Source organism: Phoxinus phoxinus, assembly GCF_949152265.1.
Source record: "Phoxinus phoxinus genome assembly, chromosome: 16".
Lineage (NCBI taxonomy): Eukaryota > Metazoa > Chordata > Actinopteri > Cypriniformes > Leuciscidae > Phoxinus > Phoxinus phoxinus.
In genome coordinates, this window is record NC_136891.1 from 16,555,943 (window position 1) to 16,580,347 (window position 24,405).

The following is a 24,405-nucleotide window of genomic DNA, read 5'->3' on the forward strand; positions in this document are numbered from 1 at the left end:
AGTAATTTGATATAAAATGTTCTTATTTTAAATGTGATTTGTTTGATAGCTATAATAAATTAAATATATAGATGAATCATGCTAACTATTTTGATAATCTTTTTAATGCGTTATAATTCGGTTTGAGATTCCACTAAGATACACGCATTAAATACATATTTGGAACGGAAATAATATTAATATGAATTATATTTGTAACTTATAAGTAAAAATAACATTTTTTTTATAATTTGAATTGTGGGTGTCGCGCGCTCTGAAAACCGTTTGTCCCTTGTGCGTTTCCGTCTGACGTTTACAGTGGAGACTGACGTGTCTCTTCCTTCAATGCGGAACGAGTCTGTACAGCTGCAGTTTCAGCGTGAGAAGAGTTGGAACTACTTAATTAAATGCTTTAATAAAATAAGAACAACAGATTTGCACATTAAGTGAAGTGATGGCGGCAGACTGGGAGGAAATCAGGCGTTTGGCCGCGGACTTTCAGAGAGCTCAGTTTGCAGATACTGTTCAAAGGTAAAGTCACACTGTTGTTGCTGCTTCTGCAAGCTAAACAAATCAAACAAACTGCGCGTTACAGCCCGGCCCTAGTTTCTGCTGTCGTCAGTCACTCGTATAGCTGCTATCGTGCACAAGAATATGCAGACTGAGACGATTTTTGAGCCACTAAACATAGGCAAACTGATGACTAAAGTTTCTGCGACACGATCACCTGTCGCGCATTATAACGTCATTGGTGTATGGTGTTTATTATAACTGTAACGTTATATCGCGTCATAAATTAAAAAAAAAAAAAAAAAAAATTATATCGCGTCATAACTGATCATACACCTGCGTTGTAACATGTTACAGTGTCAAGCTCATATAGTACCATGCTAGCTCAAATGGTACTATATTATCAAAGCTCTGTACAGCCTGACATATGAAATAATAGTCAGAAAATATATTTAAATGGAGCAGTTTATTGAACCTATAGACAAATTATTTAAACAGTATATCTAAAAATAATTTTGCGTATATGTTTTATGTTTTGTATTAGGTCTATATTTGATACGTGATTCATGAGAATATGGAGCTCACAGACAAGGAGGAAACAAATCATAGGCTTTTAAATCATAGGCTGAATCTAAAACACAAATATGTAATTAGGTGTAAATATTATTATATGACCAAAAAGTAAGATGAAATGAAATGTAGATGACTTACAGATAACTTAAATAAAATCTATAGTAAGATAATAAATATTGAAGTGCTTATTTTTATGGCTCTTTTTTTTTTTTCTGAAGACAAACAATAAATAAAGAAGAAAGCCAAAATATTTAAATGTCATGACTGAGTAAATCCACTATTTTGTTGAGGATGTCAAAATTAAAATTTTCACTTGAGATCACCCTGTAAATTGGTACCAAATCACAGGTGAAAAATTTTACCCTCTACAAAATAGTGGATTGCTCCGTAAATAATCATTACATGTAACATTTTGGCTTTCTTCATTTATGCATTTCTTTCATCAGAAGAAAAAAATATCAATATACATTTTTAGCCAGGGACCTCTGGTTGAAATGACAGATAATGATCCAATACAATGATGATTGATAATATTTGATACATTTTAAACGTGATTTTTCTAAAAGATGATGTATAGATAATCCAGTAAACCTAAGCTGCTTCAGTCCAGTGCTCATTGACAATGAAAGTTATTCTTATGTTTACTTTATAAAAATCATTAAAGATTTCGGTAACACTTTATTTTAGGTTTCAATTCTCACTATTAACCAGTTGCTTTGCTTATTAGAATGCATATTACTAGGATATTGGCTGCTTATTAGCCTGGTTGTTATAAAAAAAAATGCATGACCTTATTCTACATCCCTAAATCCTATTCAATACCTAAACTTAACAACTACCTTACTAACTATTAATAAGCAGTAAATTAGGAGTTTATTAAGGCAAAAGTTGTTGTTAATTATTATTAAATGGCTATTAAATTATTAAATGCGGTCTGTTATTTCTTGATAACACACCGTTGCCATGAAAAACAGAGTGTTGCCATGGACACGGTGTTCTTTAACGGAAGCAATACAATAGTTTTTAAATCAATAAACTTCTTTTTAAATTAATATTTTGTGTCAAATTATTGATTTATTTGGTAGGTAGCCATGTAATAAGTGGGATAATGTATAGCGAGGCGGTTGTTATAGCGAATACAACCCCTTCAGGCTGATTCAAGACCCCGACGCGAAGATCAGCCTGTCGGGGTTGTATTCGCTATAACAATCGCCTCGCTCTACATTACCGAAGTAGAGTTCTAAAAGGCCTTTTACCTGCTAATAGAATTTAGCTAAAACACATTTTTTCAGCAAAGTTTTGATCATGTTTAGAAATGCATGTATCACTCACAAATTATACAGTAGGCATTATAGGGTTAATAAAAGGAAGTTCTATTGCACAGCATTCTGAGTAAGATAAGAAAAAAGCTGTATGTCATGTGTGTGTGTTGAATTCAGGTTGTCTGAGAGGAACTGCATTGAGATCGTGGCTAAGCTGGTGCTGGAGAAGAAGTTAGATGTGGTTCACACGCTGGATGGGAAAGAGTATGTGACTCCAGCGCAGATCAACCGAGAAGTGCGCGACGAGCTCTATATGCAGAGAGGTTAGTGAAATAGATCCTGCAGTCGACTCCTTTACCCTGTAATACGTTGAATAATCTAACAGTTTGCTTTGTATCTTAAGGGAGGATTAATGTTGTGGACCTTCAAAAGGTTGGTTTCTAGTCTTCATATTCATCTTGCACAGAAGCTGGGATATTATACATGAATACATTTCCAAGCGTTCTTTAATATTCCTCACAGATCATCAATGTTGATTTGGTCCATGTGGAGGGCAGAGCAAGTGAAATCGCCAAATCAGACAAAAGCACACAGCTCATACTGGGTCAGCTGATCGACAAGTGAGTGACCGACTAATGGCTGTTTCTTGAAGAATTAATGGGAAACTATTGAAAATGCTCATCGGTAGGGTTTTAGTCTTGGTCTCAGACTAAAGCCTCTTTCACACTGCCAGCGACTTTGTCCCTGTATGTCGATAGTCTCTGTACTGTGAAGTCGCTTGTGGGCGTTCCTAGTGCTGTCGCTCTAATGTTATTGGTAGACTGCACATCTGGCCATATCTATACAAGATACCATCACAAGTGATATACAACTATATCATTTAAATTTGACTAGGAATTAGGCTAAAAAGAAACCGTATGCTGTTGGAAGAGTGTTTTTATATTACCACAGCAGTGTTCAGTGGATTAAATCATTTACTAGGTTAATGATGATCAATCAACAAATTAAACTCACTCTTACTGTCATAAATTACTAAAACGTCATTTGAATTAGACAAATAATAAATGTTCTTGTCCCTAACAGTCAACATAATGCAGGGGAAACTGTAAAGTGAACTGCAGCAGTGCAAAACTTGCATCATAAAATTACAACACTCGAACTATAAATGTATGAATTAAACTCGCTGAGACTGTCGACAGTTTCTTTTTTTTTTCATGCATCATCGCCCTCAAAGTCTTCTGTCTTGACTGCACTCGGTGACGTGAGCTCCACAGAAAGTCTTCTTTCCTATTGGTTGTTTCTTGCGAAAATCGCTTCTCATTTGCATAAAGTTGACATTTTTGAACGTTTGTCGCGTGTCTCCCGTCGCTTTGCAAATTTTTTTTTTCTTTTCTTTTTTCTTCTAAATATCGATACAAAACTATTCCGAAATGACGCCGTTTCCATTAACCGATGTTATGCGACTAAAACTTAATTTTTCCGGTAATGGAAACGTGGCTACTGTCGCTCGTGTTGCCGGAAGTCGCCAGCGCTCCATTGAAATGAATGGGATCGTGTCGGTGGCGGTGTGAACGGGGACTCAGGAATTTATCTCAAGACCACAACTACGGGAATATCACGAAATTGCCAGTGCATTGACTGATTTATTTGTTAACATCATTACTTGGATTGGATATCTAATGCCATTAATAACTAATTCCTAATTTTATTTATTTTGTTACTGTTGTGCCTGGTCAGAAATGAATGGGGGATTGTGTCAGAAAAGTCATCATAATTAATACAAATGCCCAAAAAATTCAAGAAATGATCGCAAAATAGTACATGTATGAGATCCTGTTTTTTTTTTTTTTTTATACACTATATGATTAAGCAATATCACAAGAGCAAGAGAGCTGTTTTCACAAAAATGAGCACGATTACAAATGTGATTTTAATTTTAATACATTAATCTGAACATTATTTATGCAGTCGATAACAGCTTTATAGTGTCTTATTATTCGAATTGTATGTATTGTTTAAATATAAGACATTTCTCAGGCAGTAAATGTGGATATTTGAGGAATTCTGGGGCCAGTTGCATGAACACAGCCATTATGTTAAGACTGTTTTGTAAGAACTAGTACGTAACACTAGCAGTTAGTTAGGAGTAATCAGATCTTACATTTCGGTATCAAATTAGACCAGTCTAGGTTTTTATGTATCTGGCTTGAAAGAGATAGGAACAGTCTTAAAGAAACAAAACGATGTCTAATTTGTAAGACTTGTCTTAGCAGTTTATGCAACCGGCCTTGGCTTTCTTCTTGACTTGGGTTTCAACACTTCTCTTTAGTTCTGTCAACGTGTTAGTCTACTTTGTAGGTGGCAGATTGTCATGCACTTTACTGTCCTAAACGCTTGTTCTTCTATAAAGAACATACTTGGATCGGCTTGCTGAGGAGGTGAATGATAAACTACAGGAGGCGGGACAGGTGAACATTGCAGAGCTGAGCAAAACGTATGATCTACCTGGAGATTTCCTGACTGGGGTGAGTCCAGTCTGCAGGAAGGACTGTGATTCACAGAATGCATACTTAGGAGAAAGTCATTTTCATAGTGTGGCCTTTTGGCCTCAGTGGAGATATTTCAATATGGATGAGCTGCCACAAACATATGAGCTCATTTTCTTTTCCAGTTAGTAATTGTATCGTTACACATATGTCATGAAATGGTCTCTAACAGTTGTAACATGTTGCTTCTGCCAGGAGCTGAACGCGCGGCTGGGCAGAGTGATCATGGGCCAGATTGATCAGTGCAACAGGGGAGTGATCTTCACACAAGCTTTCGTCTCGAGACACAAAGCTCGCATATGTGGTCTTTTCAGTGCCATCACAAGGTAAACAGCTCCAGTTCATCATGGTCATTTTGCCAGCTATTTTTTTTATTTAGGGTGTATTCACACCAGGAAAGTCCGATAGTTCACTTACTTTGGTCCGGACCAAATATTTGTTTTAGTTTTTTTTTGTTTGGTACGGTTCGCTTTCACACTGCTCTTTTTGCAAGTGAACCAAAATGTGTAAACAAAACCACACGTGTGCTAAGGTCGTCCATTCATTGGACAAGGATTCTCAAGTAGAGAAATCAGGAAGTGCAAAAAAAAAAAAGGCTCTGAGATATACATTTTTTTTTTTTTTAATTAAAAATAAATTTGGAGATATTTCGTACTGCAATATTTGTTCTTTTACTGTTTTTGTGTTGTTCTCTACAAACGCAATATGAAGAAACTAATGAGTATCATATGACACAATGTCATCTATACAATGTTATAATTCGGATTTTGAGAAGACGACGATGTGCTGCAAGACGGTTCCGGCGGAGAGAAAATGCTCTCATGTGCGCCTACCATGGGATGCTGACAGTGTGTATAAAGTATAAAGTTTAGATTCACAGAGAGGGGCTATGTTCACACATTCAAATAATGATATTCTTATTGTATATACTGCTAACAAGTGCTGTCAACGTTAACGCTTGCGATTAAGTTTGACCAGTTTAACGTAAATTAACGCAGCACCCCCCCACACCCACCATCCCTGTATTGTAACTATCGTTACATTATATGAACTCGCTCGTATTCATGCAAATGCTTTTAAAGCATTTATGCGCGATTAGACTAAAGAGAACGCTCTGTATGTGAATGTCCTGATGCGCACACACTCCATTCATTCCATTCCAATGATCAGTGTTGTGCCAGTTCATACTTAAAAAGAACTAGCTCAAAGTTCAGTTCACACAGATGATTATGAACTAGTTCATGTTCATAGTTCTTTTTTTTTTTTAAATGAACTAAGTTCACGTTCATTTTGTTAAATTCTTTTAGCAAAGATGTAGTCTATTATTAATAATAATGTTATTTCAACACAATATCTCGTTATTTCGAAATAATATGTGTGCGTGCATCTGTAAATCCGGTGACGGGTGTATTGATTTTTATTAATAAACAAGTGTTTTCTCTAAAAGTGTCGACTCGGCTGCAAAGATGAATTTGATGATTGCCATCTCCGTGTGAACGCGCTTATAGAGAGAAATGCACATAAATAGGCTAAGCCTAATGGATTACATAATCAGAGAGTAGCCTTTTTCTTTTTTCGTTTTGAATTATTTAGTTTAAAGTCATTTCAAGCTTTGTGTATTTGGTGTATTTGTCATGTCTGTGTGAGGCATACACTGAGTTTCGTTAAGTTAGGATGTGCTCTAGTTCACGTTCAATGTAAGTGAGCGCGCGGGCGCCTCCGTTATATTTGTTTCGTCTGCCTATTCATTAAATACAGGCAATTGGTTGATGAAAAATTTATTAAAATTAAGATACAATTTATACAAAACGAAATTCACTTTAAAGAAAGGCTTTCTATAACAACTTCAACTTCAACGGTCAAAATCATGTCTTCAGTTCAGCGTTCGGCGAAAATATGAACGCGTTCAGTGAACGTCGTTTATTGAACGCGTTCATGCACAACACTGCCAATAATGCACACACGACGCGCAGAAAGACGCGCAACAGTAGTGGCCAGACAGTGCGCCGGAATGGAATTCTCTTTCGCACTTGAACGAACAATATTGGGTCGATATTGATATTGGGCCGATATTGGGTCGGTTCATGTTCACATCGTAAACGAACCGTACCAGAGTTCGTTTGGAACCGTACCGAGACCACCTCTTCAGCTGGGTCTTGGTTCGATTGTTTGGTCCGCACCAGAGTTCGATTGCTGTATTCACACCTGCCCAAAAGGTCCGCACCAAGAGGGGAAACGAACTAGAGTTCGATTCAATCGAACCAAACAAGGCAGGTGTGAATACACCCTAAATGTCTGAGCATTTTAGTCTAGTTTTAGTCAATGAAAATTTGCTGCAAAATTGTTAAATTGATAATCCCAATTATTTTGCTCAAAATGATAATCAATCATAAAAGATACAAATATTTTTTTCCATTTCAGTAGAATTATTGCACTTTTTTTACCCATAAGCACAAATCAAGAGGATTTTATTTGACCTCATCTAGTTTCCTGATTTGTAGGCTATTTATCATATAGGGCTACTGGTAAAACAAGAAACTTCCCTCAAAAATGAAAATGTTGAAATTCCTAATTGTAATCCAAATTACATCAATGTTTTTCTTTTAAAATGACAGCAAAAAAAGACTTCATTATCACTAATAAGGTTTGATCGCAGATTTAGCCGCAGCAAACAGCTCCTATTCGGTTTTACAGATCAGCCGCGCTTCTTCCGCAGCGTAGAGAGAGCATGCTTGCTAATTTTTAGTAAAACACCGGGTAGAAAACATTTTCTTAACAGACAAGCTCTGATTGGCGTTTTAAATTCTTGAAATCTGGCATCTGTTGGCATGAAAGCTGTAGCGGCTTGTTAACAACAGTCTGTAATGTTTTGTCTCTTTTATTCGACAAAAATAAAGTGTGATTTTGGTAAAGTTTTTATTTTTTAACTACTCTTTAGTCTCGTCTTTTTTTTGTCAACGATATTGCCTGTTGATATAGTCAGGGGTGCACATAACTTTTTCAGTGAGTTACTCAGGTGAGTACCAGGAGATGGTGTTTGGTACTCACCCCATAATGTAGCGTAGCCACAGCTGTCAATCATGACGTCACATTCCCGTTTTTATAGCATAAAATAACTAACTAAAACCAGACTAATTAAAAAAACTAACACTTAAATTTACATCAGCGTGGGGGGGGGACTACCTAAAATGATACCTTTGGAAAAGATTTATTTAAAGTATTATTTGATTGTTCAGATATATTTATTTGTATAAATTAAATATAATGAATCCTTATTAAAGATATTAAACAGCAGTGAATTTTCTCTTTTTATTTTGTTATTTGATCAATATTAAGTGTACAGAAGGCATTAGGTTTATTACGCACTGTCACTTTAAGACCGAGTGTGCAGAATGCAGATCCAATTGCTCTGATGCACTGTACGTTCTGTAAAGACATAACCGACTGTGTTTACGTGAATGCTCTCCAAAACTGACATTTAGACATAATGTTGTGTGTAGTTGTCCATTCAGATGCGAAAGAGAGCTCAATTCAGTCCTTGCGCGCTGTCTGTGTGCAGGACTGCACGCTTCGGGTCGCGTATGTGTGTGTGTTCGCACAGAAAAGCATACCGAATAAAGCTCTCTTTCGCGTCGTCTCTCTTATTCAGATCTATCCATGTCTGCTCTTCTCTTTATCCCAGACGTTTTTTAACGATTTGAGACATGCATCAAGCGCATGCCAACTCGTGTGCGCCGGGTAGATCAGCACGTTACAATTCAAATGTGCGCATCTACCACAAACGCAAATCAGTTCTGACTGGATCTCTTCCCCAATCGTCCCTCCCTAATTTCCGTCTAGTTTTTATTCGTTGACGTGGTCGTCATTTAAAACGTGAAAAAATTAAACGAACACTGCCTTTGTTGCATTTTGGCGACAGTTACCCTCAAAGTACGCAAAGGCGCCTAGTAACACAAGTGGCATTACGCATTCCTGATTTTTGTCGCGCATGCGTACCTGCGTACCAGTTATGTGCACCCCTGGATATAGTCACAGTTATCATTTGGTGTCGTCTCATCATGGTAAAAAAGGTTGATAACGACAAAATTTTCGTCATAGATTTCGTTAATGAAATAATGTAAACCGTGTAATGCTGGGTGTGCTGAAACTTTACTATGAGTTCTCCTGTGCTGTTATCAGCCTGTTGAATTAAAGGGTTAATTCAAGCAAAAATAAAAATTCTGTTATTTACTCGTTCCAAACCCATAATACTTTATTTTATCTTCTAAATGCAAATATATTGAATCCTGAGAGATTTCTGCCCCTCCATTGAAATTCCACTCACCCAAAACATTGACATTTAAAAAAAATCTCATTACTGAAGCTCAGATGTGTTTCGACACGCAAGAACAAACCTAAATAGAGCTTCTGTTTTCTGTTTGCCAGCTCTGAATTGATCTATGTACTTTAATCAATGTTTATATTGCAAATAAAAGCCTGTATGAAATCTGTTTATCATATGAAGCAATCGTGTCTGTTCATAAGGCTTGGGTTAAACGGCTCGATTCATATGACTTACTGTCACCATCTCTTTATGAAGTTTTAGGTGGACATACTTTCTTTGTAAGGACTCTCAGGTTTGTGTTAGGAAGATGAGCAAAAAATCTTATGGGTTTTGATTGAACAACATGATTAAATGATGGCAGAATTTAAAAAAGTGTGTTCAATCTATCCACATGACATTGCTTTTCAAATCTCTTAAGAATCTCTGCTATCGTGAATTTGTCAATGGAATACAATTTTTTTTTTTTAAAGATTGATTTCTCTGGAGTTTATTAACAGCTGTGATTTGATTTCCATCCCTAGGCCTACGCAGATCAACAACTTGCTAAATCTCTATGGTTTCCAGGAGAATTTGTTATACTGTAAGTATTGAAGTTGGCCTTTTTACACAATCATTTCTTATTTGTGCGTCCTGCATATAGACCTTTTGTGTGTGTTTGTTCTTGTTTATCAGCGGTGCTTGAAGAGCTGGTTAGCAGTGGCCGTTTGAAGGGATCCGTGACCGGAGGAAGGCAGGATAAAGCCATCTACGTCCCTGACATCTACTCCAAAGCCCAGAGCACTTGGGTGGAGTCCTTCCTCAAACAGAATGGATACTTAGGTGTGTTAATCTTAAATGACAAAGCCAACGTTTGACTTCGTTTTCAGAAAATATTGCTAATGCATTTACAATTTTTAGTCTCTCTGTTCTAGAAATAGTGACTCAGGAAAATCAATGACTCCCATTGCACTGCAGTCGCCAAATCAAATGCTTTCTAGAACGATAATGTCCCTTACACCCTGAATAATAAATGCCACCTGCCTCCAACTAAAGCTGCGTCCAACATCACTCACTTGATCACTCATTCACTGTTCCTATTTAGTGAATGGGGAGCGATTTTAAACACAGTGTTTGCTTTCAAATTTACTTTCCATTGGCGCAAATTAACAGTAACAGGCGTCATCATATAGTCTTCCTATATATAGATAGATTGTCTTCCATGTCAGTTGTAAATTGCAGTAAAAATTAAAAGGACTTCAGTGTTATTAGTGTAATATTTTTGCAGTGTTTGCTTTGTTCCTAGACCAATTGATTTGTACTTTATGAACTATTTTTCCTTATTGAAAGCTTTGGTTACACTATTTCAACGGTCCACTTTGGATATCCTACTAACTTGTACCTACCTACTATGTGTCTTTGCAACTACATGTCAACTAACTCTCATTAGAGTTTTAGTAAAGTGTTCGTGTTAGTAGAATAAGTTGACATGTAGTTGCAAAGTTACTTATAATCAGTAGAATTTCTGTTTCAGGAGCATCAAAATAAAGAGTTAGCAGATAATAAGCAGACAGTCTACATTTAATCATTTTAGCAGACACTTTAATCCATCTACTAATACTCTAATGAATGCTAGTTGACATGCAGTTTAACAATTGAAAATAGTGTTAGCAAAGCTTTAACATTATATATAGGTACAATTATAAAATTTATTTAACTCAGATGAATATTGTATGTCTGCGTGTTTAGTTATTTGCTGAGTAGCCCTGTATAAAATAGTCAAAAATTCAGTCAGATATTATGTCGTCAAAAATGACAGATGTTTTGTCAGTATCTGGGGTATTTGAAGGACTTGAAGGGTGCATATGCATAATAAGTACTATAAATCATGATTAATACCGTCACCATCTACACACGCACACTTATTTATTGTGTGTCCATTCCTTCAGAAGCCTACTGCTGTACTAATATTTTCAATTAATTAAATATATAGACATTGAACCGTACCTAATCTCAATTTTGACTGTTTTTCAGTTTATAATGAACACTTTTGAGACTATATAAATGTCTCATGCTGACCACTTGTGATCAGTTTATCTGAATTAAGTTGAGCATTGCCAAAAGAGTTTGTGGCATAATTATTTACCTAAAAAAAAAAAAAAAAAAATGGCAGATAAAGTACCAAGTACTAACATTGAAAGTAAACTCTGTTCTGAAGGGGTTAAAAGCCAAATTGTGAATTACTAAACCATTTATAATAATTGTTCAGGAAAAACTCTTTTGTAGTCTTTTGTATTTCATTTTTAGTTTTTGTTTAAATCAGGGACTGGTCAAAATAATTTTCTGTGGCAAAGCTGAATGTATGTTGACCTGAGAACAATCCTTTAAAGCTCTTCTCAGTCCAGTTGTGTCTTTTCTCCTGCAGAGTTTGAGCCACTGACTCGTTTGGGAATACCTGATCCAGTCAACTACATAAAGAAGAAGTTTAAGTCCAGCAAATTGCTTTTTCTCAAATCCGCGTGTGTTGGCCGAACTATTGTAGATCAGCTGGAGGCCTCAGTGGAGGAGGCCATCAACTCAGCCTCTTGGGTTGACCTGCAGGTGCAGTCATGCAAAAAAAAAAATAATAATAATAATACAGTCCCCTCCAAAAGTATTGGAACAGTGAGGCCAATTCATTTATTTGTTCTGTAGACTGAAACCATTTGGGTTAGACATCAAAAAATGAATATGAGACAAGAGATCAACATTTCAGCTTTTATTTCCAGGTATTTACATCTGGATCTGATACACAACTTAGAAGATATAACCTTTTGTTTGAACCCACCCATTGCTCATGCGACCAAAAGTATTGGAACAGATTAACTTAAAATTGATTAAAGTGAATAAGACTTAATATTTAGTTGCAAATCTCTTGCTTGCAATAACTGCATAAAGCCTGAGACCCATTGACATCACCAAACTTTTGCAATCTTCTTTTGTAATGCTTTTCCAAGCTTCTTTCAGTTGTTGTTTGTTTTGGGGGGTTACTACTAGTGATCGACCGATATTGATTTTTTAAAACCGATACCGATAACGATTATTTGCATGTTTACATGCCCGATAACCGATATGCAGAACCGATATTTATTTACTGTTATACTTCTGTTTTTGACACAATTATTAAAACACAACTGAACTGAACTGAACAAACAATTTTATTTATAACAATCACTCCCTCCTGTTTCCAAAAAAATAAATAAACTCATTTATACACCAATAAATAGAGAAGTCTGAGGGCAAAAAATTAAGTGCACTGTTACTAAAGTGTCTTTGTTTAAAAATAAAAGCTTTGATGAGGTAAAAAAAAAAAAAACGCGCTTCATGAGGCACACGCGCACGATCTCTTGCTCCCTCTCCCTCTCTGCCGTGAACGCGCTACGCGGTTTGAAGCACAGTCTCTGTCTCGCGGGCGCGCTCGCTCGTGATTCCGGGATATTTGAACTAATTTGAGATTTTAAAAGGCTATTTTGTTGGTGTCCCCTCAGCACTCGGTGGTGCCCTACGCACAGCGCGTGATGCGCCTGGTGGGAGCGGCGGCGCTGATTCGTGGAAATAATAAATAATGAATTTCCACAGAGCTGTGTTTATTTAGATGTGTATTAGCGAAATAATGGTTATGTAATAAGTGCTAATATCATTTAGGGTGTTTTAAACAAGTGAATATTGTTAAAAGTTTCATGCAGTGGCCATGAGCATTCCTGATCATCAACACAGTGAGTGCTCAGCAATATGAACAAACTTTGTTTACGCGACTAATGGTGAGAATACAACAGAGAGAATTAAATTCAGCGCTTTTATTTACAACATGCACTCATTCACGTCGGTTTTATTTAATTCATGTAAAGATACGTCTTTATTGAGACTGGACACAACGTTTTAGGCTGACTCCGTGATTTTTTTTTTTTTTAGAGCCGCCAAGCTGCATAAATAATTTACATATCAGGCATTTTTGTCTCAAATCTCATTCGTGCATTATGTCTGTTATGTAAAATAAGGTTGAATAATTGAAGCAAAGCAAGTAGTAGGCCTACATATAACCTACTTTACCTGTGCTGTGCACGCAGTTGTTGTCTCGTCTCTCCTCAGACGCGGTGCTGCAATGGCGAAATTATCAAAACGCCCACAAGATGGCGCCGTCTATCGGTGAATCCGATATTACAAAACCGATACCCGATTATGGGAAAATGCTTAAAAATCGGTTAAAATATCGGTAAACCGATAAATCGGTCGATCACTAGTTACTACCTTTAGTCTCTTTTTTAGCTGGTAAAATGCATGCTCTATAGGGTTTAAAGGAACACTCCGACTTTTTGGGACTTTAGCCTATTCAACTTATCCCCCAGTGTACAAAAAACAGTCATATGAGACACAGACATATTTTAACTGTATAAATACTGGGAACTATATTCTCTGAAGGCGAAGCACTGCTACTTGGGCTGCGGTGCTGCGGTTATCACTCCGCCCAAGTAGCAGTGCTTCGCCTTCAGGGAAATGAGGGAATATAGTTCCCAGTATTTATACAGTTAAAATATGTCTGTGTCTCATGTGACTGTTTTTTGTACACTCTGTGACTATACAAATCACAACATGTAAATAGGAAAATGTTTGCGTTATTTTGTCACTTATTTGGATTAGTATGCTAGCTGCAACCATTTACATCCAGTCTTTTTGCTAAGCTAGGCTAGCGGTGGGTGCGTCAAACAGACTTATAGCACGCACGGAGATGAAAAAGGTATGCATGGACTTATCTAACTCTGGGGGATAAGTTGAATAGGCTAAAGTCCCAAAAAGTCGGAGTGTTCCTTTAAGTCTGAAGATTGACTGGGCCAGTCTAAAACCTTCCACTTCTTGCCCTTGATGAACTCCTTTGTTGTTTTGGGGTCATTATCTTGTTGCATGATAAAGGATCTCCCAATCAGTTTGGTTGAATCTTTCTGTAAATTGGCAGACAAAATGTTTCTGTACACTTCTGATATCATTTTGCTGCTGCCATCATGTGTTCCATCATCAATAAAGATTAATGAGCCCATCCCAGAAGAAGCCATGCAAGCCTAAGCCATGACATTACCTCCACCGTGATTCACAGATGAGCTCGACGCCTCTGTACTTTTGTTCATGAAGTCTTCTGTGAACAGTAGATTGAGATACCTTCACTCCTGCCCTCTGGAGGTTGTTGCTGATGTCACTAACAGTTGTTTTAGGGTCTTTCTTTACAGCTCTCACAATCATTCTGTCATCAACTGCTGATGTTTTCCTTGTTCTACCCATTTGAGGTCTGGTACTTAGTACACCAGTGGTTTCTTTCTTCTTCAGGACATTCCAAATGGTTGTACCTGCTATGGCCAATGTTTGTGCAATGGCTCTGATTGATTTTCCATTTTCTCTCAGCTTCAAAATTGCTTGTTTTTCGCCCATAGACAGCTCTCTGGTTTTCATGTTGGTTACACGTCTAATTATAAATGCAGTCCCAACCCAAATCTGAAACTGAGCGCAGACATTCAGTGCTATTTATTGTTTGAATAATCAATGTAACAGGACACACCAGGGCAACAAAACACACCTGTCAGTCACATGTTCCAATACTTTTGGTCGCATGAGCAATGGGTGGGTTCAAACAAAAGGTTATATCTTCTAAGTTGTGTATCAGATCTAAATGTAAATACCTGGAAATAAAAGCTGAAATGTTAATCTCTTGTCTCATATAAATGTTTTGATGTCTAACCCAAATGGTTTCAGTCTACAGAACAAATAAATGAATTGGCCTCACTGTTCCAATACTTTTGGAGGGGACTGTATATATATATATATATATACATGCACAAATTTTACGAGGTGCTTTCTTCTCGTTCAGCCAATGCTCCCCAGCAGTCTGTCTGAGGAGGATGTAGGAATCCTGCTGAATGAAGTGCTGAGGGCCATGAACGTGCAGTCCAGTGCCAGGCTTCTCTCCACTTCTGTAGTCAGCGAAAAGTTCATCAGCGGATGCCTTGCTTTATTTGATGACATCATGCAACAGAAAGCACAGAAGGTGTGTGAGCTCGTCCTGCTACTGTCACCATACACACCTCGACAGGGTCAGAAATGCCAAAAAGTGATTTCCTGGGGCATTTTTTTCCTTTGTAAAGGCAATCTTTATAATTGGTTACCTTATTAAATATCTGTTGTTTTTATGTAAAATACTTATGTAATAAGTGAATTAAATAAATCCGAATACTAGAGTCTGTTACCAATAAAATTGTATAAGCATCTCATTGCCAAGAGGCTACATATGGCATGGCATGTTGATTTACACTTACACAGACTGTTTAATGCTAGTCAAACAGGGCTATTATTATTTACTGAAACAAACTATAACAAATATTTTTGTTCATTGGAATAATAAATAAAATATAAATTAAATAATAAGTTTGTAATGTGGCCTTGGCAGTTGGCAGCTAATAGAAATAGGTTAAAGCTATTTCTGGAAAACCGAATTCAAATTCAAACCGAAATTAAAATAAATCAGACCTAAATAGTAATATAAAAAAAAACACAAAATGACAGAAAATAGAAAAAATAATGAATTAATGAAAACTGAAAATGTCCAAATAAAAGCTAATTTAAAATATTAATAAACAATATAATAGTATATAAATAATAGTAAAGTAACACTTGTTTCAAACCTGTATTACTTTTTTACTACAACAAACACAAAAAATATAAATATGTATATTTTGAAGAAACATGCTTTGTTGACATGGATTCAAGGAGTTGCATGATATCTTATGCATCAACACATTAACAGGAAATCAGTAAAAAAAAAGTAGTGAATACACTGGCTTGAAAGGGAGCGTTGTTTCCGGCTGGCAAGAAATAGCGAGCATCTAGACTAGTGGGTCTCAAGGGGGGCGTTCAGAGAACAACCGGGGGCATTGGTTGCAAAATTTTTGAAAGGGGGGCGTTCACGAGTTTAAATATAACGCAAATTTTTGTTCATTTACTTTTATTCATTTTAAGCATTTAGTCATTTATTTGTAATAAACACTTTAAGTGGGCTATTTAAAAAGTGTTAGGACTATTTATATGTTAAATTATGTTTTTTAAAACATACGCGCACAGTGTAACATATTGTGTGTGCGCAGCTATGCGCGCAGCCACTCAAAAAAAAAAAAAAACATTTGTCCACAGCTGCTCTACTCCTGACCGCAAGTCCACCGTCAGTGTTGTATAACAGGTAGAAAGGCATTAGGCAGGTGTTTTGTGTTCATTTCTATTGCATTACGATGGAAAGCAGTATCAATTATATGCTATGATGTGCAGTCAGTTCGGGTGTGTGTATGCTGTTAAAATTAATGTTCTAACCGGTGTTGTTGTGATTCGCAGAGTTTTGACGAGTAGTATGGACTGGATATTATTTCTTATTCAAAAGTGGTGACCCCCCATTCTAAAACCTGCCAGTTTAATGCGACATGTAAGCTATGTATCGTTTCTTTTGCAACGACTCTATTATTTTTCCAGTCATAGACCAGCGCTCAAGCACTGACTAGAATCCAGCGCTGACAAGAATCACGCAGCGGAGGAATGGAAAGTAGACAAGCCATTAAAATGTATTGACTTAAGAAACACTTATATATTTTCTAATATTTTCTGTAAATCATGTTCCCATTCACTCCGGCGACGAATTTTAAAAATTAACTAAACTAAATTCTATTTATAAGGTAAAACTTTTACATTTTTAGGCAGTAACTAATCTAATGTCAATATCTAATGCCAAAATGTTGTCTTTGTTCACCAAGTAATTTACTGGTCAGGCATTATTGTTAACTCGCAAGACAGTAAGGAGAAATGTACAATTTGATGGATAATTTAAATATATTCTGTAATCACATTTTGGTGTTGTATTAATTCCGCAGTCACATCTGAGCGCGAAACGCTGCCTGGATAGTTTCAAGATGGTTAAAAATAATTAATAATACAATCATAATTGTATTGTTCCTATGTGTTTATTCTTGTTAGAAGATTTTTTTTGTACTGATTATGAACACAAATGAATCATGACAATCCAAATTAATTGTAATTGTATTAATTATACCATTGATGAAAACAAGCTGATACCCAGGTATTTTAGGCCTGCAATTCTAGCATAACAGGGACCTGGATATTGGATAGGGGGCGCTGGCCCAAAAAAGGTTGAGAACCACTGATCTAGACTAACAGGTTTGCAGACGATAGTCACTGGATGCATGTATCTTCTCTGCTCTATCAATAGGAAGTGAAGAATAACCCAGTGTTTCTGATAACCGAGGAGGATGTCAAACAAGCGTCTTTTTTATTGGAGACTTCAGCCTCTTCAAGGAAAGACAAAAGAGATGACCGGCGCAAGAAGGGTACAGGTAAAGAAAGTATTTTTCAGATAACTGCAAAATAGGACAGGAAACACTGATGATATAGATTGATTTTTAAGACCTCTATGAAATCAGAATTGGAGGTTTTTTTATGCTTTTGGTCCATGCCTGCTTCGTAGCCTATATACTAGTGTACACTGTAAAAAAAATAGTAAAATAACATTTAAATAACTGGCTGCCAAACAAAAAACATAAAATTAACAGGGTTCCCGCGGATCCTTAAAAAGTCTTAAATTAGATTTTTTTTTTTTAAGGCGAGACACTACAGGTGAATAGGGAAATATTTGTAACTAGCAGATATCACCATGAAACTTTCCCAGTTGATTACCTACATTAAGATGAGAAAAAAATGTATTACAAGTTTTCTGTAATTTATTGTTTAAATATGCAAATTAGGCATTATCTAATTAAATATGCGCTAATTTGCCTATATTTTAAAAAACGAAATCTCAGAATTGGATAAAGCCAGGTTCAAAATTCTTTTTTCATTGTGTTCACATATTAGATGGGAAAAAAATTACAGAGGGATTTATGGATATCTACTTTTGTTATCCTGTAAAACAGAATATACTGTCAATAGCCTTAAAAAATGTATTTTCGCCATGTTTTTTGGAATAAAATGTTATATAAATCAGGCTAGGAATAATATATTTACAAATCCCTCTGTAATTGTCTTCATAATATAACTAGGTACAAGACTGGAAAGTTTGGTGTGTATAGGTGCTACTGAAGAGGAGATTTCGGACTTAGAGTATGAGAGAAAAGTCATTTTGAGAAAAAGACATTTAAAGATTTGTACTGTAAAAAATCATACTTTTTTAGTGGAAACAACTATTTACTGACACAGTATCTTATCAAATCATTAGCAACAACAATACAAACGACCTAAATCACATCAAAACTTATAAACACAGCATTTATGGCCTTCAACTGAACAGAAAAACAGTCAAAAACACACATCTGAGTGTCAGAGCGCGTCACGTGATGCATCTGAACGAATCAGGTTGTCAGAAATTGACATCAGCCAATGAGATTTCGCTTTTAGGGTTAAATGCCCATTTTACTTTCACGATTGGTTACTGATTAAAAGGAAATGACCATATTTGGACCCGACAGCATTGTACAGAAGAGAGAGAGCTTCACAAACGTGTGCGTGATTAAAAGGAAGAACACAGAGATCGCGGAGCAGCGCGTTGATTTAGAACGCCAACTTTTGTTGAATTTCAGAGAAATCTACTGACGCAAATAGACAAAGTGTAGTGAAATAAAGACCTAAATGTGTATTTTGGACTTTTTTTCAGCACAAGTCTGAAAGAAAACATGTTATTGAAGACAAATAGCCCAAAATCTCAAAATTGACCAGTGAAAAAAAAACGATGTTTTTGCCTGCCGTGTCTCGCCTTAAGGCAATAAAAAGTCTTATTTTTACTTATGAAAGGTCTTGAATTTTAGATGACACTTTGACTTGGACGTATCTAAATGCTTTCCAAATATCTAATTAGTGTAGGTATACAGTGGGGAGAACAAGTATTTGATACACTGCCGATTTTGCTGGTTTTCCTAATGGTAAAGCATGTAGAGGTCTGTAATTTGTATCATAGGTACACTTCAACTGTGAGTGACGGAATCTAAATCACATTGTATGATTTTAAAATAATTAATTTGCATTTTATTGCATGACATAAGTATTTGATCACCTACCAACCAGTAAGAATTCCGGCTCTCACAGACCTGTTAGTTTTTCTTTAAGAAGCACTCCTGTTCTCCACTCATGACCTGTATGAACTGCACCTGTTTAAACTTGTTACCTGTATAAAAGACACCTGTCCACACACTCAATCAAACAGACTCCAACCTCTCCACAATGGCCAAGACCAGAAAGCTGTGTAAGGACATCAGGGATAAAATTGTGGACCTGCACAAGGCTGGGATTTATTTGAAAAAAGAACAAGTTCATATTGCATTTCTGCAGGAGACACACTTGACGGCAAATGAAGCGTGACGGGGTGGGGCAAGTGTTTTACTCATCCTTTAGTAAAAGCAGGGGTGTGGCTATTCTCATTCACAAACATCTTCCTCTATCAACTGTAAGTGTTCAGGCTGATACTGCAGGTCGATATGTGCTGCTGAGTGGAGAAACTATTACTTTATGTACCCCCCATTCAATCTTAATGATTTTATTACACAAATCTTCTGTAAATTTGCAGAATTACAGTGCGAGCACAGCGATATTGCTGGTGATTTGAATTGTGTTCTTTCACCTGATTTAGATAAATCTGCCTCGTCAAAGGTCAGGCGATCTAGCAGGGCTTGTGCCCTGGATGAGACGTGTCAGGAAATCGGTTTAATAGATACATGGCAGGCTTTACACCCTGGGCAGAGGGAATATACTTTCTTTTCTGGAGTACACAAAACCAGCAGTAGAAGATTATATTTGTTCACCTAAAGCTTCCCTTCATAATATATTGAATTGCAAGATAGGTAATATTGTAATATCTGATCATGCGGCCGTATTCCTTAATTTATCTCTCTCTAATGTTAAACATCATCGGGTGCATGGAGGTTTCCTTCTTGGCTTGCACATGACCCAAACTTTGAATGTTATCTTACTAAACTATTTTTCTCACACAATAAAACCTCTGGGGTATCTCCCAATCTGATATGGGACACTGCAAAGGCATATATCAGGGGGCTAATTATTTCATACGTGTCAAACCTGAAAAAGGAGAGCTTAGTAGATCAAAGAAAGCTTGAGTTTAAGCTCCACGATCTTCGAGTTAGAAACAATACATCCCCTTCAGATGAGTTACTGGCAGAAATCAAAACTGTACAAACTTCTCTTGAAGCTATTTTTGCAAAGGCGGCGGAGAAATCATTATTTTTCACAAAGCAACGGATGTATGAATTCGCTAATAAACTAAATAATATCTGGCCAACCTTTTACGCCGGTGCTCTCAGGCTCAAATCATCTCCATTATCAAAGACAATGCTGGAAATTTATGTCACGATAATGAAGCAATTAATAGAGCTTTTAGGGAATTCTATAGAGAACTCTACACTTCTCAGTTGGAGTCAGATACGGGTGAATTACTAACTAAGTTCTTTGCTAATGTATATGTTCCTACATTGTCTGAAGAGCAACGGCAAGTTCTAAATAGACCTATTGAAATTAGTGAAATTCTCAATTGTATAAGTGGACTGGTTAGTGGTAAAGCACCGGGGCCAGATGGCTTCACAGACGATTTTTTTTTTTAAAGTTCAAAGAATCTTTGGTTAATTCTATGCATGATATGATCAGTATTCCTATGAGTCTGGCAATCTGCCTAGTTCTTTGTTGGAAGCTAATATGTGTGTGCTCTTAAAGAAAGGCAAACCCCCTGAAGAATGTGGATCCTATCGCCCTATCTCTTTATTTAATGTAGATTTAAAAATACTAGCAAAAATTTTAGCTACTCGACTCGAGCTGGTGCTTCCCACTATTATTAATATAGATCAGACAGACTTTAAGGGTAGATCGTCATCCCATAACATTAGACGGTTACTTAATATTATTAACCGCTCAAATTTCTGTGCAAAGGGGGGTGTAGTCATTTCATTAGATACCGAGAAGGCATTCGATAGATTTGAGTGGCCATATATATTTTCGGTGTTAGATCGTTTTAACTTGGGGAATACTTTTGCTAAATGGGTCAAGATTTTATAAACACTCCCAACTTCCTCTATTGTCACAAATGGCATCCGATCATCTAAATGTGTCTTATCTCGAGGTGCTAGACAGGGGTGTCTGTTGTCACCATTATTATTTGTAATGGATTGAGCCATTAGCGATTGCCATCAGAGAAGACTGATATTAAAGGTATCGTTTTAGGGAAAAAGATCCATAAAATTTCACTTTATGCAGATGATATCTTAATCTATCTAGACTCACGCAGAACTGTTACTAAATTAATTGATTGGATCTCTGAATTCGGTGCCTTCTCTGGATATAGGATAAATTTAGCAAAATCTGAGACTATGCCGTTAAACAAAACTCACTCTTTGGGCTAGGAAATCTCCTTGCCGTTTAAGTGGTCTCCTTCTGGGCTGACATATCTAGGTATAAAGATTTCACCTAATTTGGACTGCCTTTACAAATGAAATTTTACCCCGATTATCAAATCCATTATTAATGATCTGGATAGATGGTGCAGTTTACTATTATCGTTAATAGGGCGTATTCACCTTGTCAAAATGAACACAGTACCACGTCTGTTATACCTCTTCCAGATGCTTCCCATTCTGCTTCCTGGTAAAGCTCTAAGACAACTACGCAGTTCAATTATATATTTTATTTGGCCAAAAAAAAAGGCCTAGACTTAGGTATAGCTTTCTCCCTCTCCCTAGTAGGTCTGGAGGTTTGGCAGCTCCCTCATTTGAATTATATAAATTATCTGCTCAATTAAAATATATACTGGAATGGCATTTAGACGACCTAAACTCGACAAGGGGTCAGTGCAGAAGTGGCAGGTATTGGTTCTAACCCTCTTCGCAATTTATTATATGTCATCTACTAAGTTGTCTGTTTTTATCAAAGGCAATATAAGTTTCAATAATATGATTAAAGTGTGGCGGATGGCTCGCAAAACGGAGGGTTATGCTACACACCTCTCGCCATACACAATAATCCAGATTTCCCACCTGGGTTGAGTGATGGGCTAGCACTCTGGAAAAAACAAGGGATTTGTGTTATAGGTGATGTAGTGGAAAACAATAAGTTGATGACCTTTGATCAGATTGTTTTAAAGTATAATATTGACAGGAAGCACATCTTTACATATAACCAAATACATAGCTTTGTATCAAAAAAGCTAAAGGACCATCCAGGCGGCCTTGGGACAATAGAAGAACAGCTTAACAAACTGTCATCTTCTCGATCAGTATTTAGCCGTTTTTATAATATTCTCACAAGTTCGAACAAGGATAATTCAGATAAAGTTAGGAGACTATGGGAAACTGATCTTGGGGTAGAAATACACAAAACGGACTGGGGAATGGTATGTGTAACACCGTACTTAGCAGACAATGCATCCTGGGAAATGCATTTTAAAATGCTGCACAGATTACATATCACTCCGGTTCGCAGACACAAAATGAACCCCAACTTTATCCAGCCTATGCAATAAATGCAAGACCGCAGAGGGAACCCTTATGCACTGCTTCTGGGGATGTTTTAAGGTTCAGCAATTATGGGCGGGGCTTTGTCTAGAAGTGGGTAAAATCTTGTCCTGTTCTTTACAATTAGGGCCTAAGATCTGTTTACTGAGACTTACAGAGGAACTCCCTCATGGTTTTAAGGGTGATCATCTCTTGCAAATATTATTACATTGTGCCCGCAAAAGTATTTTGTTACAATCGATAACTGACATAACCCCATCAGTGGCTCAGTGGATAAATATTGTTAAGGGCTTTATTCCTAATGAAGCCTTTTCCACTTCATCAAGAGGCAAACCCTTTAAATTCTACAGGATCTGGGGCCCCTTTCTAAAATACTTAGGGGTAGATGCGGAACATATGCTATCCTTGGGAATTAAAAATTTAGCTTGGAAGGGTAGAGGTAATTTTGGGTTGGCTGTTATTTTATTATACATTTTTTATTATTATGAGAGCTTGGAAATCTAATGTGTAGAGCCCAAATATAATGTGTAGAGCCCCTGGTGATACTTCGAGCACAGTTTTATGTTGTGTCAAGCAGCCTTAGTGTTTTAAAAAACGTGATTTTGATGCTATCATAGAAGTGCCCCATGCACTCCCATTCAAAAGGCATTTTTACCTAAAACGAAAATATGGTCAATCCTAAAAGTTTCTGTTCTAATTATGCTTTTACTCGAAAGTTTAACTCAGGTACATAAACAAAAAGAGCCTAGGTTCAATTTTCGCAACAGTTACCCTTTACAGTTCTGATCCCGCTTCTGTGTCACCTCTGCTCTGCAAAGATGGATTTTGATTTAATGATTTAATTTGACTGGTAACAGTGGTACTGTGTTATTATTCTAATAGAATTTAATTTGAACGTTAGAATTTGACATAAAAAAAGTGATGCATACATATAAATAAATAGTAAAATATAGGTGAAAATGCCCCTGGAAATCAATTTTTAGGTTGCAAATATTGCCCCTTAATAAAAATGTTAATCACTGCTGTGGACTGACCACTGCATAGAATATGAAAAATATGAATATCTTTGAGTCTGCAGTCAACAACGGGCCTAAACCAGCCATGGTACCTGTTCAAAAACACAATCAGTAAAATATCTAATTATCAACAAAACTTTGAAAATATCGATATATATTTTTGTCAGTATTGCGCACCCCTAATGTACGGTATTAATTTTGATTTCTTCAGCTCTTAAAAAGCCTTAAATTTGACTTAAGTGTGCAGCAACCCTGAATTAAAATAAAATATCCTAATTTGAATAAAATGCTGAAACTTTTACATAAACTTTCATTAAATGTTTTAAGAAAAATAGGTCTTTTCTGAATTATTATGATCAAACAATTTCACTGTAAAACGCAAATCTTTTGCAGTTTACTGTTAGCTAGCAATAAAGCGCAGGATCTACTTTCACACACAAAATAAGACAATACAGAAACCCTTTAAATCCCAACAGAACATTCCATATACAGTTGAGTATCCTTCTCAATTCAACAGCCTCAGCTCATCAAGAGGTTAATGGCTAGTGTCTAGACCAGTGTGTGATGTGTTCTTCCCAAACTTCCTGTTTCAATAGTAAAAACACAAGAAAGAAATGTATGGCTAGAAGAGCTCATCAG

General features: G+C 36.5%; 1 protein-coding gene across 1 annotated transcript in view; it reads left to right on the top strand.

The window, feature by feature from the left end:
• The first annotated feature begins 283 nt into the window (after window positions 1-283).
• The window catches only part of ufl1 (UFM1-specific ligase 1), a 39,076-nt gene continuing 14,954 nt past the window's right edge, over window positions 284-24,405 (top strand). The window contains exons 1-11 of the mRNA XM_079639278.1: window positions 284-510; window positions 2,502-2,647; window positions 2,728-2,756; window positions 2,847-2,944; window positions 4,735-4,849; window positions 5,066-5,196; window positions 9,716-9,774; window positions 9,867-10,013; window positions 11,596-11,771; window positions 15,064-15,240; window positions 17,461-17,584. Of these exons, the coding sequence (XP_079495404.1) occupies window positions 434-510; window positions 2,502-2,647; window positions 2,728-2,756; window positions 2,847-2,944; window positions 4,735-4,849; window positions 5,066-5,196; window positions 9,716-9,774; window positions 9,867-10,013; window positions 11,596-11,771; window positions 15,064-15,240; window positions 17,461-17,584 (1,279 nt within the window). The 5' untranslated portion in view covers window positions 284-433. The remainder of the gene's footprint in view (window positions 511-2,501; window positions 2,648-2,727; window positions 2,757-2,846; window positions 2,945-4,734; window positions 4,850-5,065; window positions 5,197-9,715; window positions 9,775-9,866; window positions 10,014-11,595; window positions 11,772-15,063; window positions 15,241-17,460; window positions 17,585-24,405) is intronic.